Source organism: Branchiostoma belcheri, unplaced genomic scaffold (assembly GCF_001625305.1).
Source record: "Branchiostoma belcheri isolate BF01 breed outbred unplaced genomic scaffold, Haploidv18h27 scaffold10, whole genome shotgun sequence".
Classification (NCBI taxonomy): Eukaryota; Metazoa; Chordata; class Leptocardii; order Amphioxiformes; family Branchiostomatidae; genus Branchiostoma; species Branchiostoma belcheri.
In genome coordinates this window covers 2,255,703-2,272,649 of record NW_017802380.1, presented here as the reverse complement: position 1 = coordinate 2,272,649, position 16,947 = coordinate 2,255,703, and the positions used below count along the sequence as shown (strand labels likewise).

The 16,947-nt window shown below is 41.7% G+C and overlaps 1 protein-coding gene across 1 annotated transcript; it reads right to left on the bottom strand.

The window, feature by feature from the left end:
- Positions 1 to 3,915: 3,915 nt before the first annotated feature.
- LOC109472835 (leucine-rich repeat and immunoglobulin-like domain-containing nogo receptor-interacting protein 3) lies at positions 3,916 to 7,410 on the bottom strand. Its single transcript, XM_019772697.1, has one exon. The coding sequence runs from the start codon at positions 7,106 to 7,108 to the stop codon at positions 5,255 to 5,257; it is 1,854 nt and encodes a 617-aa protein (XP_019628256.1). The 5' UTR covers positions 7,109 to 7,410; the 3' UTR covers positions 3,916 to 5,254.
- Between the last annotated feature and the right edge of the window lie 9,537 nt (positions 7,411 to 16,947).

Here is a 16,947-nt window from a genome sequence, read left to right as displayed (position 1 = left end):
GCAGGGCATCAACCAATAGGCATGCAGCTTTCCTCTATACTTCTTGCTGATTGGCTGTTGGGATTTAACTTGATTAACACCTGCACAGAAGCATTTCCATACTGACAGTATGTCTGTATTCAAGTGTTTTGGTAGGTATTTCAAGCTTTCCTGCTCCAGCATTGGAATGCCGGGCATGGACGGTTTTTTTTTATTTTGAAAATCAACAGTTTGCATTATGCAATTAAAAATCCTAACCAATAAAGTAGGGAATAGCTATCCAACTGTTGTTTTAGTTGTATTTTACTTCATATTATAGTTATATCAATGTAAATCATTGTTTTCCCTTGTGTTTCCCATTCTTTCCCTGCCATGTCGTAAAATGTGGTGAACCCATCGCTGTATTTGCTCCAAAGCAAATATTGGCCTTTCTAGTTAACACTGCATTGGTCAGACAGGTGCACACTGGTCCATAAGAGTTTCAGGTGAATTTCGGGCAAAGCTGTTCCTGCTTGCAGCCTCAGCATATAAGACAAACAGTACAATAATGTGGCAGTTGACCAGGGTCTTAAGTGCAACCAAGCTGTGAAGATTTGTAGCCGGCTCTGATATGCAACAATTAGGAAGCTGGCTTGTCCATCTTTTGTGGGTGTCAAAGGTCTTCAACACTGGCTCAGACAAACGGCTAATTGACCTTCCGGGCAAGACGCCCATGAAATATTCAGGATCAGATCATGGGAGACTCCTGGGAACCTACTCAGCTGGGTAATGTGCTAATAACCTCTCCAAGATCTGGTTCAGAGATGACATCTTTGACATGCACTAGCGCCTGTTATACCTTCAGACTCGTTATCTCACAGATGGGACAATTGTAAAAATTCTTCTGTACCTTTTTCTTCTCCTGGTTGTCATTACTGAATGCAGAAAAATGTTCCTGCAAGATCTGGTTCAGAGATGACATCTTTGACATGCACTAGCGCCTATAGTTATGCCTTCAGACTTGTTATCTTAAGTTAAAGATGGGACAATTGTAAAAATTCTTCTGTACCATCAAGGGTTTTGCAGTTTTTCTTCCACTGGTATTCATTACTGAATGCACCAAAATGTTCCTGCAAGATCTGGTTTAGAGATCACATCTTTGACATGCACTACCGCCTGTTATGCCTTCAGACTTGTTATCTCACAGATGGGACAATGGAAACAAGGTACATGAGCTTGTGTTGAGAGAAAGCTACAAAGCTTTTTTAAACATCTCCTGCAATTAAACGTGCAAAGCTAGGTACTGCCACGCTGCGTGCCTACAAAGCTGGTGTGTTACGCCGAAGGGCAGTTATACCAGCTATACCGATACAGATACAGAGTGCAATTCCACTTCCAATTTGGCCTTGAGGCATGTGTGTAGATGGCCTGCCTCAGCACACGTAGCTACTGATATGCAGCAACCATGATGATGATGATGATGTGTTATGCCAAGGAGTGGTTACACTGCCTATACAGATACAGATAATGACCTTGTGAGTCTAATGTTGTTACACCCAATTTCTGTAAAAAAAAATGCTGGACATGTGTGCTTTTAAAGTTTTACATTATTTCTTCAATTGGTATTCACTACTGGACAAGCCAAAATGCTCTTGAAAGAGATCATTAAAACTATGTCCACTTTCCCAACATTTTCATGCCAAACATGTAGGATTTTGAAACCTGCCGTCTAGACTCTAGCTGCTGGACTATGTAGCTACAAGGACCAGACTCTTATCATTATCTTTCTGTTGCGAGTAACTGGTTTTCATCATTCCAGGCTGATACCATCTCTTGATGGGTGGTGAGCAATGCCAAGTAGTTGACTTATCTGCTCAGTAGCACAATTACCCGATACTCCATAATGAAGAGCGGAGATACAGAGCACTGATAAACCACCCTGAGATAGGGATTAGCAAACACTCCTACTTTGGCTTGATTTAAGACTTAGGAACCTTTGCCATTACATGTTGCACAGGCCTTGTACAGTGTAAAGATAACCCTCAAACATCCGTCTTCATACCCCGCTGCGAAAATCAATACAGTGTGCAACACGGTAAATCTAGCCACCTGTTTCTAGCCTCCTTTTGTACATGTCAACATGTAGAACGTGATCGTTTGTTTAGGTTTAGTATTTTTGCTGCCACATTGAAAATAGCAAATAACTGTTGTTCTCAGTGCTGTATTTTCACCGGAGAAATACTGGAAAATTTGTTCATGAGAGAGTGTGTAAATAATGCTTCTCTAATGATAATCTATGGGTTCCTCCTCTCTGTAGCCAGCTTCATTTCAACGCAAAATTGGTAGTTACACAGGCTGAATAAGACCAGATTAAACCATGAACACACCACCCGCCAGGGCCCCTAATGATATATCATCACTTCCATTTGTTCCAAAGAAAGGATGCCCTTGTTTCATAATGGCCACAAAAATTGACTTGACCTGCATAAAAGCCGGGGAAGTCATGTCTAATTGCAAGGTGTCGGGTGGACCGACGGTTTATACAAAAACTGTCGCTGGTTCCCACCTGTTGGAAACAATTCCCGGAAAACGAACTCAGAAATTAGTTTGACCCGTCTCCACAATCAACGTGGGGATTTCCCCGGCAGTGAGAGAAGCCTGGCGGGGAAATTTATGTGCAGGACACACATGAGAAGCTTAATATGCCAGGCGGAGGGCCTAACAAAGCAATTCTGGTTCTGGCCTGTCAGAGACCATTTTGCTGAGCGGTAATTAAATCCCGTCTGTTGGGGAACTGAGGAATTACCTTGTTGCATAATGACCTGAGAAATAGACCTGACCTGATGATATAAAACACGTACAGCGCAGTCTGTGGTAACTGCTTGATAGATCTTTCCCAGGGACGAATTTAACCGCACTGAAAGATGTTAGCTGAAGGGATCTAAACGTTATCAGTTTTCTTCTCTTTGGTATTGCCTATGGCCTTTCCTAACCCCACCCAGTAAGACTGAAAATCTGTTCCTCATTTATATTGCTCAAAGAATGGACAGCCCAATGGCATTTCCACCAATGGCACCTTAAAATGGATCTGCACCGAAAACACATCAATTCATCAAACCCTTCTGTAATAGGACTGCGCTGGGTGATGTAATTTTTCTTGGGAAACAAATTTTCCCTAAAACAGGAGGATTTCCAGGGAAGACATTATTTACAAAGTTGATTGCAAATCTGTTACAGACATACATGGTATTAGCATAACATTTATCATTCCAAAGGGTGGTGATAATGGAGGTTTATCAATAAACACATTTAGTATAAGACTTCTTAAGCATTCCTTAATACCATGCAGTTCTGAGATACAGCCTTGGTTTATGCCATAAATCCTCTTAAAATGAAACACTGAGCATCGTCAAAAATCCTGCGGATGTATCCAATAATCAAAAGCAGGCCTGAATCCATATTATTGGATCATTCATCATGTAAACGTCCGTACAGAATCCTTAAACCATGATGCCTATAGGAGCTTGTAATAATCCATAAGATCTCATTATCAAAGAGCTCTAATACATTACAGTGTACATGTACATACACCTGTCTTGCACTGGAAATGTAGTCTGAATTAATCCCTTCTTACTGTGCTAATGCTACAGGTATGATATCAGAACAAAAGCAAAAGAAAATATATGATTCGTCATATATTCCCCCTCCTTGAGCTCAAGGCTATTTATATATGAGCCAAACCCTTTTATACCCGGTTCCATATTTTCACGGGCGCATGCCTACGCATGCTGCCGAGGAAAAATGACCTGATTTGATGGCTACGTTTATTGGATTTTTCTCTGATGTTGTACCGGAGCCAGAGAGTGTGGAGTTGTATAGCAGATCGAATCAGGAATGGAATACAGTCTCAGACTGATATCAATGAGTGAAAATCAGAAAAACATACATAGCCTGTGTGTTATCATTTAACAATTACTACGGTACTGGGTGCGCCTCTCTGAAAATAAAAACTGTGAATATGTGCTATGAAAGCTATATTTATACGTTGCGGCCTCAGATGCACTGATGGTATCCTTGTTGCATGAACGGTTTGAAAGGAGAAGACAAATTACATGCAGAGTCCCACCAGACACTGCCAAATACACGTACTCCTGGCAAAATCTGCCATGTTTCTTCACAATTATCCCACTGCTGATAAGAGATAAAAGCAGTGATACATATCATCCCGCTCCACTACCCACACCATAACTACTGACACGCACCACTCTGGAGAGCCTCAGCGAGATAAAAATATTCCTTGATGCAAATTCATCAACTGTGTTTCTCTGGCATTTCCCATAGCAGCTGCCACACCCTATTTTGCAGCGTGACGGTCTTCCTGTTCTGCCAAACGACCAGGGCTCATCTTACACTATTTACAGGCCGGGCCTAAAATGGACTTCGTATCTCCCTCCGAGGAATTGTCAGCTCGATTTTGATACACTTTCTCCTTACTGTGCCTGCAGGGCAGGGCCTACTATGTCGTCAATGCAGCCTTTCTAATCATCGGGGAATGACCCGAACTGGCGGGCCTGCATGAAATGTGTGTACATTTAAGTGTTTATGGCAAAAACAACCTGTAGAATAAGTGAACGTGCAGCTCAACAGATTAGACTGGGCATCACTGCTTGGGTTGTAAAAGGCAGAGCTTTAGTCAGTTTGGCTTTTGGCTAGATAGGGCCGGGTTACATGCATGTAATCCGGTCCCAGTTCATCAGCTTACGTTTTGAGCATCACCAATCAAAGTCGGACGTCACTGATGTGAACAGGTGGAGAGAGCAACAGTTCCGAAAATTCATTACTGTGGTCACTTTGGCTGACCCCATTGCCACGTTAGGAGGAACAAACACACACCAACGAGGCCACACGGTACATTTGCCTCTTTTAACGGCGAGGTGGCCAGGCTTACGACACAGTAGACTCTTATGCTGTCCAGGGGATTCAGTCTCCTCCCCACTAATTGCAGCTTAAAAATTGCCAACACCCAAGAAATTGCTCCCCAGGGCCGAATGAAAGCACCAAAGTGCTCCATGTCTGCACCCCATTCTTTCTCTACCGTAAATCATGGACTTACCAACCCTCATGATAGTGCTGCGAAGGATCCTCTGCCCTTCAGCTATGGTATGCAGTTCTTCATTTTGCTCATAAACTCAGCAAGCAGGTAATGGAGTTCACCCACCCTTTCCAACATCGCCAACAATAAGTTTCGCAGGACGTGTCGTAACAGCGGGTGGGAGGATGTGAACGGTGGCACAGATTAAATCTTGGTCCTTAGTTTTCTTCCTTTCCCACCTCCCGCGCCACCTGAATCGTGAGAAGCCGCTACGTACTCATCCCCAAGATCAGGTCCCCTGGGCTTCTTTGCCTTGCTCAAGATGAGGAACACTATCAAACACAGAATGACTACTGCCAAGAACGTGCCACTCCCCATTAAAATGCTGCCCAGAAGGATGGGAAAGAGTTGGTCGAATGTAGCCGGGTAGTCGGATTGGTTGCTCTGAAGGGTCGAGTTTGTGAAGGGATTGTTTCCGTTCCGCCCTACTCGCTGCTCCGGGTCGGGGTTCTTCATCTTACCCTGAACACGTAACTGTATGATTGCCTGTGCCGTCCCTGCCCCATTCCTTGCATAACAGGTATAATTCCCGCTGTCTTTGCCTTTCACTTCTCTGACAACCAGGGCGTCAGGGTTAAGTGCCAGGTAGTGGTTTTTTTCCTCGTATTCGTTGTGAGTGGAGATGGTCAGGCGACCGTTTCCCCACGGCCCACCCCACTCTATGATTGGGGCCGGATCCCCTGTAGCGTTACAATGGATAACTACAGTGGCCCCCACCTTCACTGTTTCGTTTGCGTCGGGGTCCCCGAATCTGACAGAGACGGTGGGTGGCTTGCATGACTGGGCGGCAATTTGCGCTGTCATATTCCGCAAGGGGATAAGGATTGCTGGGTCGTCGGGATTTGGGGGCTCTTCGCAGTACACAGAGTTTCCACTCTCGGGGATGGTCCGTAAGACTTCCATCAACCACTGCAATTCACAGTTGCAATTCCAGGGGTTTTCTGCTAGGTTGAACACCTGCAAGCTGGGTACCGCACTCGGGCCAAAGCAGTCGCGGTAAAGAGTAGTCAAATGATTTTTGGACAGGTCCAAGATTTTCAGCTTCTTCAGACCATAAAAGGCACTGGCACTAACAGAAATGAGTCCCATGTCATTTACGTACAGCTCTACTAATTTTGGCAATTTTTTGAATGAATTCCTCATCAGTCTTTTGATGGGGAGGCCAGTTAGAACTAGCTTTGTTAAATGCCTCAAACGTCTCAGAGCCTTCACTGGCACTGTAGTTAGCTGTGCCCTTTTTAGGGATAGTACTTCTAAGTTCAGGCCACGAAACACATCATCACCAAGACTAGTAAGCTTCTTCCAGTCGGTTAGGTACAGCTCTCTCAATTTTGTCATACCTTTGAAGGGCCTGTCTTGTATTGTGTCAAAGTTATCCTGCGATAACCTTAAAGTCACCAGGCCTGATAGTGACCGAATAGCGGTGTATGGCATAATGGTAACGTTGGTATTCTTCATCACAAACTCTTTCAGACCTGGCAGGCCCTTGAAGGCCTTTTCTTGGACAAAAATGAGCGGATTGTCCCCAAGCTTAAGAGTCTTTAGGCTGGGCAAATTACTGAAAATGTTCTCCTGGAGCAAAAGCAAGTTGTTACTGTTCAAATCTAACTCAGTCAAATTGTCCAGGCCATCAAAAGTATTTTTGTATATCATGGTCAGATTGTTACCTGCAAGGAGGAGGGATCGTAGCCTGACCAGCTTCTTGAAGGCTCCCGAATGGATCTTTGAGATTTTGTTGTTCGAGAGCCTGAGGCACTCCAGCAGGGAGAGCTTGCTCAGCTGCCTCCCGGTCACTTCTGCGATGCTGTTGTCCGTGATGAGCAGCCTCTTGGAATCCACAGGTAATCCAAACGGAATCTCCGTCAACCCCTTTCCCGTGCACGCGACTTCTTGCGTCTTCGCATCACACTTGCACTGCTTGGGGCAGCCGCCGGCTCCGTGCAAGGCCAGGAGAACGAGGAGCACGGCTGCCGGTGCAGCTGTCTTCGTTGCCACCATCGTATCCTCTAAATCACACCAGCCGAAGCCGCACACTTCACAATAAACTGAAGCTCCTCTGTCGGGAAATCATTCATCCATCAGCAGCCCTCATAGTGGCGATAACAGTCCAACAGGCAGGAGGAAATGGGTGCCGGCAAGCCACCACGCCGAAATGGCTCCTGCTCCGACTGCACGCGTAATTTCAATTGATCTCACACAATAGCCAACTGAGGATTTCTTAATACTGTCACGCCCAGTGCTATTAAGCCGGGGGCCCCACTCATTCTAATCAGCCCGGATCCCTAGCCAACACACACACGCGCGCGCTGGCATGCATGTGGGGATCACCTCGCATCAGGAAGTGACGTGGTTCGCTCCACAACTCTGGGGGATTACCGGGCTGCGCACTGTCATTCATAAAGCCACCCCTGCAAATGCCTGGCTTTCTGACGTGCATGCCCATTAGGGTCTCAGAGCTAACGCCAATATATTTATTCAATTAGGGACTTTATTATGTATTGATTTTTGTCATTTGCAAGGGGGGACAGGTTTACTGTCGCATCAAGTCCTCGGGAGCATTGGTCCCCTATCCAGAAGAGGGCACTTCATGCATTATTTTCCACACCAGTAGCAATTCCCCATCGTCCCTAATTAGTTTAATTATATCATGTCTGACAGAGAGGCTGCCATATGCGAATTAAGTCCCCGGGATCAGTCCACCTGAGAGGGGACTTAACACGGATCACATTCCCTCCCTAACACTACTAATTCATGATCAAGCCTTTCAGCACATTTTCCACATGCCTGCACCAAAAGAAGAAATCACCTCGATAGCCAATGGAGCTGCCCTGAAAATTTGATAGTGGGCAGTGGCCCATCACTGGTCATTGCACACCAACTACTACAGATGCTATTACAAGCTGCGGGGATGCCCAAAGCACGGCCATTTGTCATTCGCTACGCCACAGCAGGCCTTTGAAGTACAGACAATGGTTTTTGTCCTGCCCAGAGAGACATGGTGTATACATTACCATTATGTTCCTCTCACAAGGGTACAATAAGGTCCAGACAAAGACAGGGACAGGAAAATGCCAGTGTACCATGAAAACTAAACTAAACGTAACAAATAGATTACTTTTCAATATTTAATATGGCCCATTGTCAGCTTCATGACCGGCTGCTCATAAATGCATGCCTTCGCGTCAAGGCTGCAACATTGAAATACCATTAGAGAACACGCCCTATCAGACCAATTGCTGAAATTGGATGCTGCTAACTCCAGACTGCACTACTTGTGGAATCTTGGCACTTTCTTTGCTAATATTATTACTGAAAGGCAAGGATGAAGAATATCCACAATTGGTTACATTTCTTGAACACATTAATCTAGATTACCTACTTCCCGGCTGGGTCCCCACGTATAGCAGTAACCTCCAATCAATACTCTCAGCATCCCGGCAAAATATTTTACATACATGTACAGTTGGCAGCGACAGTGGATTCCTCCGGTTAAGGGTGTGATAGGGGATATCTCAATCATGAATGTACACTTTATATAAACAAAGTCAATGTAGAGTGCTACATAACAAGGCAAGAGAGCCACAACTTTGCGCCAGCAGATAAAGAATGCATGCCATAATTTATTGTGGAACTTTGAAGGAGAGGAAGGATTTTACGTTAGCTACATCCTTGGCCAGTTTGGACTGGCTTCTAATAATATGCACGTCACCTGCTATGAACTATTAAAAATGATAGTGGCAACTGTGCCAAAGTCTCCTAATATATAGTATATTTTTAGGATAAGAAAACCTGTTCTTAAAATGGCCATTACATTCAGAAAGTTCTGCGTGTTTTGACTTAAGATAATGTTGTTATTCTTGATGCATAGCCAGAGGGCTACAAGGATCGCTGGCTGATTCCTTGCATAAGTGCTTGCTGTATTTTTAGATGAATAATGTTGGCCGCTCAAAGAATCTTTGTCCAATATACTTATGAAGGCCCTTATCTCTATTTGCTGTAACTGTGATAAGGAGAACCACTGCAATAACCATATAGAGTACACGGGGACCGTACATTTTACATTGTAAGGGAGGGCTATGTAATCTACTTAGAAGTGTACTTCATTGATTTACCAGCGTACTGAACATACTGTACAGCTATGCCTGGCGACCTTTACGGAATGTAAAAGTAAAACTAAGCAACAAAATTGTTCTATACCGAAAGGAAATTATGACAGGAAGTACGGAGATCTCTGGTTGTAAACTGAGAGAGATTTAGAATTAAGATAAGGGAAATGGAAATCTGACAACGCTGGAGTGGGTGAAAGGAGTTATTATAAAGTGTAATATAATACCTTTACTTGACAGACAATAAAAGACATATTCTCAAGGGGGAATTTTACTGGCACTGTTTATATTTGGTAGTCTAATGTTGGCAAAGCGCTGTGCTTGAAGATTTACCAAGAGTCAAATAAAAATCATTCACACAAAATGCGTTTTTTTTTTACAAAATATATATATAACTGGGTAAAAAAATAGACTTTGTCCATTATCACACTAGCCACTTGAAAAAAAGCTAGAGAGAAGATTGTACTATACAGAAAGTACAGGTATTTAACAAAAATTAAAGTCTTGTTGGTTGTTTCTAAAAATTTGGAAAAAACGAGCCGATAAATTCCATTTAGGGTCAAACTGTATTTCTTGAAAAATTTAAAATCATGTGCATGTACTTCTTAATAAGTCTGGCAAGAATGTTTCCAAAGTCCTTAAATCTGTTAATGGTGCTTCCTGTCCCTTCACCACTTTGATGACACTTATTCATCCTCAACATGCATCATCACATGTAATAAAGTTAGGCCCATCTTTTACTAGATTTATCAAAAAATTATCAAGAGTCTTCATCCCATCAACCCATCTGTTCGATTTTTGGATTAGCAGACCAAGAGGGCTAATGGGAAAATATCCCTGTGTCCTAATCAAAAAATTTGCCTTGCATAAAAAAAAATGTGAAGAAGTGGAAGGAAACAGATAGTCCTTAGAAGAGGAGGAAATTGCTCCAAATTGGTTGATATGAGAGCTGTAATTGCCACTTGACATGGATGACAGATCTGGAACATGTTGCGTCCTATCAACCGGCGATCAATATCTGATGGAACCCCGCTTTGCATCATGGGTAGTGCACTTCAATAGCTCCCAGTGGGCCAGTAAGTGTTGACAAATTTTAATCTGACTTGATTAGAATTGGAGCACAGTACAGTGTTATTTTCTTGACTCATGACAGTTTTAATAATATCGGAAACTTCCCATGACTACATAAAACATAATATATACATTGTATGCAAATATTCTTGCACACAAACAACTACTGCTGTCAACTTTTTTCAGGATGCATAACATCGTGCAATCTGCCTAGATTTTAGAGGCAATAAATTCTTCTGGAGGAGACTAGGAGAAATTGAATAATATCATCATTATCGTTCTTGTTGTTATTTTTATCACTATTATTACACTAACTATAATTATTCAAATTTACATTTTAATTTGGAATGCAAAAAAGTCTTGGAGATTGAAAGGACAATTGTTGTATCTTTGGGATGTCAGACAAGTATGCTTGCTGAAACATGAAATCTGTGGCACCTGTGACCCATTGCATGTTAAAGCTTTGGAGTAACAAGCATTAAAACCTGTCAACCCTAGCAGGGGAGTTGTAATGAGCCGATCTCTAAATCTTTCAGTCAGCCAAGGAAATTTCTGTATAAAAAACAGCAAAGTTACAGTACCTATAGCAAAATGTTCATCATCATTAAAAATTTAAATGGCTATTTTAACTGTCTTACTAGTACATAACATGATCTTTTTCAGCAAACAATACAGCTTTTACATTCAAATAAGAAGGCATCATAATGATATGAATAAAAGACCTTTATTGTCCCTTTATGCTCTTACAAGCTAAGTACAGGTCATGAATAAATAGGAAAGAATTACAGTAATATCATAACGAGTTCTGCACCTTTCTACACTCTCTTTCCATATGCACGGCACAACATTATCAACAAAACACATCGAACTCTGCGTGACGCTCTCCGTCTTTGCAGCTAACTGTAGTAAATTTGCTTCTGCTGCCTGGTCTAAAAGCTGATTACAGTGTGTACTTCCCCAAGGCCTGCAGGCAAAATAAAAGCCTATCAGGCTGGAACTGCATGCGTGACTGGTTTGACGTAGAGGAGCTGCGAAGTCCGTCGACACTTCTGATCTTGTAATACCCTGTAAACGTGATGGGATACAAAGAGCTACAATCCTTTAAGAAAGGTGCTGGCTGGGGGGAATACCACAAGCAGATGGGGAGAAGGCGCGGTCTTTGTACAGGGATTACCTCGCATCAAATATTCAGCAACACACCTGTCCACGGGGACCGAGCCACAGGTCCTCCTTACAGCTCTCCTGTTTAATTAAGCAGCAATGCTGCATATATGATACCCGGCTCAATCCTCATGCAAAATGATGTGGAAAAATCAAGTACACGTAGACTGAGTATTCTTGGAAAGCCCAGACCAGGACTATGTTTTAGGTACCAAGTATTTACCTTCTCCCTGCAGACTTAATAACAGGCCTTTACCAAGAAGGTAGTTAACTTAAGCATGCTGTGGATTTTGCAACAACAAGGTTATCATATAAATACACAAGCTTCGAAGGAGGCCAATATTTTTCAGCAGGTGTGTTAGAGCTGATCAAAGATGTTAAAAAAACATGTGGTTATATTGTAGCTCTTTTTAAGTATAGTTCTTGTGTGTTTACTTTTCCATGAACATTAAGCCAGCCAGGCCAAAATATGTGACTTTTGCCATCTATAATTGCAGTACCATTCCAGTGGGATGAAGAGGATGATCTATAAAAAACACTGTGCTCAGGTTGTTCAAACACTGTTAATCCCATTCTTTATTGCTTCAATCTCTATAAATATCGACTACCTTGTTCATAAAGGAAGGAATCTGAAGAATGTCAGTGCTTCAAAGCCCTACAGGAGCACTGCATTGGTACATAGAATTACTCTTTTGGCGATATTTATTACGTCTAGCTATAGGTCTCACATTCTGAGCAGGAATGATTCCATAGATTCTGAGAAAAGTAAACCGAGTTATGGGGCCATTCTAAACTGCGCAATGCCTCCAAAAATTTTCAATCAAAGATGGCAGACTTCACCTCCTTACCCATACTGTTTTGCGATCCTTCCAGCCTTCATGCAAACCTTGGGTGCAGAAAATCTGTGTTTTTGGTACCCCAAGTACACATATCCTCATTTGTGGTCCCACCATATGCAGGCAAGTCAAGGTCAACAATCAGCTCTAACACTAACAGAATTCATCTTGCCAAGCTAAAGCTGAAGTTTTCCCTCAGGTCTTCCATTTCTCTCCAGAGTTCAAAGACAACTGCAGCTAATGAGAAGGCTTGGACCAAGGTTCAATGAGAAGACCATGACTCTTTCTGTCTTTCTATTGATAAGTGTGATCTTTACCCACACCTGTTCTTGTTGCTGTCACTGCTGCTGTCTATCACAGACTCAAGGCTTGATACTATTCAAAGGAGAGTCTTGAAAATCATGAAACGGTCCCCAGCTTGTCTGTCCAATTATGCAACCTTTGGACCATTGCAGGGAAGTTGGCGCATCTACATCAAAACTTTTACCACAACTGATTTCCTAGTCATGTTCCACTTCTCAACAGAAGGCACAACATAGTTACAGCTTTTCCAGTACAAGTATAATTACATACATTATGAAAAATATCTTAAGAAGGCCAAGGTTACTTTTAACGCTAATCAAAATGGGAAAGAATTACTCTAATGATGTCTACGATTAGTAAGACGTTTAACTTTAGTTAGCAGAAAGGTCTGACTCGTGGATATTATTCCATAATTGCATTTATCCAATTATACCTGCTGAGACATAATCGTGTCAATTTTGCAAACTCAACAGTAGCGGCAGTCCTCATAACTATTTAAATTATCCAAGAACTGCAGAGGTTTAACTCAGGACATGTTTTGAGATATTAAGAAGGGAAAGGGGTCATATGTTTACAACCCTGTTGCAAACATGTTAACACCCTTCTTCATGCAATTTACAGAGCTAATCTCCACCTCTCCAGCAGGTGAAGGGATGAAAAAAGGCTTATAGAACAGTTTATGATGCAGCTTAGACTCTTTATGCTTAAAGCTCCACGTTAGCATTCTCCGTGCCCAAGGGAGTTAGCATCAAAAACCTTGGGTTAGTCCAGTACAAACCAAGAGTCAAGATACAGCGTACTGGATTTAAGACCAAAAGGAGCAACCAGATGTTATAACAGTTACTGTTTTGCTACTCCTGTTTTGACCCTCCCTATATGAAAAGGTTGGTTAGGCCACACCAATTTAACATGTTGGTTCTCGGATTTTTTCAGAAAAAATATGAAGCAACAGGGCGAAAAAATAAAAATAAAAACAGGTCTAGGCATCCTATTATAGGCTTTAATGCTACAAAATGAGCCATGAAGGCTGGGTTAAAATTTAAACATTGAATTTTGAACTTTTAATCAAACCACTGCAATGATAGATGGGAAAACTGTAACAACTAGGAACTAAGGACTTTCCTCAGCTGTTGGGGGGCAAAATATGAGCATTTTTCAGTTGATTCAGGACCAGAATCAATTTTTTTTTTTTTTTGCAAATCAGAAAAAAACCAAGAGGCGAATCCGAGAACGAACAAATTAAATTGGTGTGGCCTTAGAGTAAAATGTAGTCTTGGGGAGGGTTTTTCATCAGTTCTAAGTTGTGCATGAATAGAGGTTTCAAATGCAGGCACGGTTTGTCTTTGTCATGGCTGCTTCATTTTAACAAATCTTGACTCACCCAAGTAACTTGGTGGCATTAACCTCAAATATTTTGCTAAAAGGCTTGCAGTTTTGGCTGAAGATATTTTTTCTTCTATGCTATTGATGCTATACATCTTGATTATGATTATACGCGGAAAAAATAGGCGTCATCCTTCATCCACTTTCTAACCACCTTCTTTCTCATTTCCTTCAGCCCCTAACCCACTTTCTCCCCCACCTGCAAACAGAGATTAATACCGTGGAGTCCTGGAGATGTCCTATCACCTGTCAGGGGCTAGTGTTATCAGCCGTTTCTCCCTGACAACCCTGTGCAAATGAACCTCCCCAGAGTAAGCCAGTCTTCTATCTTAATTCATCTCGTAATAAGCCTGCTGTTTCCCTCCGACACCCGGACACGCGGCAGGATTTATAGCGGACCTGCGACCTGAAAGGTTGATGTGGAGGAAGGATCACGTCCTGCCCTGCTCCGTATCACGGCTACAGGAACCACCAGCCTGCTGGGAACAGGAGGATTTAGGTGGTAAGCCTGGACGTTTTAGCTGCTGGGAGCTGCAATCTTCTAAAGGGATGTTAATTACAAGTTGCATACGGCCTGTGCATGAACTGTTGTTGGCAGTTTATATCATGAAAGTTCATCTGTGTTGGTAGTAATCAAATGTTGAACTTTGTTACTTAGCAGTATTGTTTGTACATGTTCTACATGTAATATGGAAATTTTTGCACTGCAACAGGTCTGTTTGTATGACAAGTGGTCCAGAAACTTCTCCTGTGTTTTGATTTGCTGTCAATATAACATGATGATATTCTCATTTGTCAATTCTAATACTCATCAGAATCTGTCAAATCATGAAATTAAATCAATTTGTTGAATCTGCAAGTTGGCCAAGTCACAGAGATCAATACTGGTGACTGACGTTTTCTGCAAGAAAATCTTTCGCTCCAATAGACCTTTTGTACACAAATGGGATTCCATAAAATTCCTATGAAAATGATTTACTCTTGTAAACTAACTCACTCTATAATAATAACTGCTTCAGCAAATCTAAGATAAAGCTAAATATTTCAAATTAAAGAAGTAAGATGGATTAACCATTAGCTGCCCTGTTACGTAACATCATTATATGTTTTAATGATGTTGGTATAATCATACGACATACATGTACATGTCATTGACCTTACTGAGTTTATTATGCAAAGAACTTGTGTACTACAGTAGGAAGGTGTAGATGTGGAGGGTTGGTTTAAGTCTAAAATTCTAAAATCAAACTGACTGATATATCCCATATTACTTTCAAATGTTAGAGTGTATTCAGAGCTAAATTGCAGTGGATATTAATAAAAGAATGCAAAATGACAATGTTTTCTTATTCCAGATTACAGTACTTCCTCCTCTGACAGCCATGATACATGATGTTCACTGTGCACAGACAAAATGATTGCCTCTATTATCCTCATCGCGACTCAGGATATTAAGTGTTGTCAGGAAAAATAAATGGATGACTTATAACAAGTATTAGAAACTGGGTTAATAAATCTTCCAGTACCTTCTGTAATAAAGCAACTTGAGTGTTTCAACCATACATCAACTCAGCCCTCAACCCTGTCTTGCTGAATGCTTCAAATCTTTTAAACATTAATGCATACAATGTACTATTAGGGTATTACACTCCTAAAGTTATTCTGACATGGAAGAGTAAGAGAAAATCTACAGCAGTAGATATAGCAGCTGAAGAAATTAAGATTTGTCATGGGAACAAAGATTGAAGATGTTCACAGCAGTACCTGAAACACTAGACTAGTAATTTTGACCTACATGTAATTGTTTGATACAGAAGCAGGACATTATGCATTTCCTAGCCTTGTTGTCCTTTAGATAAAGCAATCATGTCTAAAATAGCCATTTACCCATTTTGACATGTTGAACATACCACATTTATAAGGACAAAATATGAAATATAAAGAAAAAATCATACATAACATTTTATGCATAAATATATGATAAAAGTCAGGGGCATCACAAGATTTTTTTTGACCATGAGGAAACTGATGACAACCTGACAACTGAGTTGCCACTGCCTGTGCTTGGAAAGATATATGACAACTGCCATTGCCTCCCAGCCAACAGACACACCCACTATGGGATCATGTAGGCAAGCGTGTAAGCTGTATGCTGAATATGAAATGAAGCAATTAGGAAGATCTATGGAAGCCTTTTTCTACCGCCTGTTTCCAAGACAGTTTCCTTCACACTTCTGCAGAAAATAACAGATTTCTAAAGGAGTGATGCCTGAATACTAGCAGTTAACTGAAGAAAAGGTTGTACACAGAAATGGTGTACAAGACTTCTTCCATCTACTATAATTCAGAACGAAAAATCATTCCATACAAGCAAGAATAAACCATTAGAGGCCACCCTTACTTAGAGATAACCCCACTTTCTCCCATCCATGAAAAATATATCGCACAAAAGAGTCTTGTTTTACTTTGAAGATGCATTAAGGGAAATAATGGTCCTCCCTGCAGCTTCTTTGGCCTCAGGAAAAACAAAACAAGAAGAATTTGTTTCTACTGAGAGGCCATAAAACATTATGTGGTCTTGACAGGGCTTCATATTGCATCGTTACCTCTAGGGGTATGTGTGCCATGGGCTGCTCTTGGTAGGGAAAGTCCCTATACAAATGTAAAACCCTGAGATTACAACCAGCCAATCACAATAAAGGATACAAAAGTGGCAGCAAATGAGAAGCAAGGTTCCTTCTGCGCAGCTGACCATGAATGTCAAACAAAAAGAATCGGTTCCCATTGGAGAATCTGCCCGGCCTTCTGCTGGCTTGATCCTTGAGAAAGGGTCAGAATAACAGGGTCCTTCTATCAACTGGTGGCATTTCCTAATGAGAATGCTCCTATCGATCCATTCAAGCTATAGTTATCAGCCTTCAAAGGCTTTAGAAAATACCGCAATAAAATATTTCTTCCAGTCGAGCATTTTTTCTGG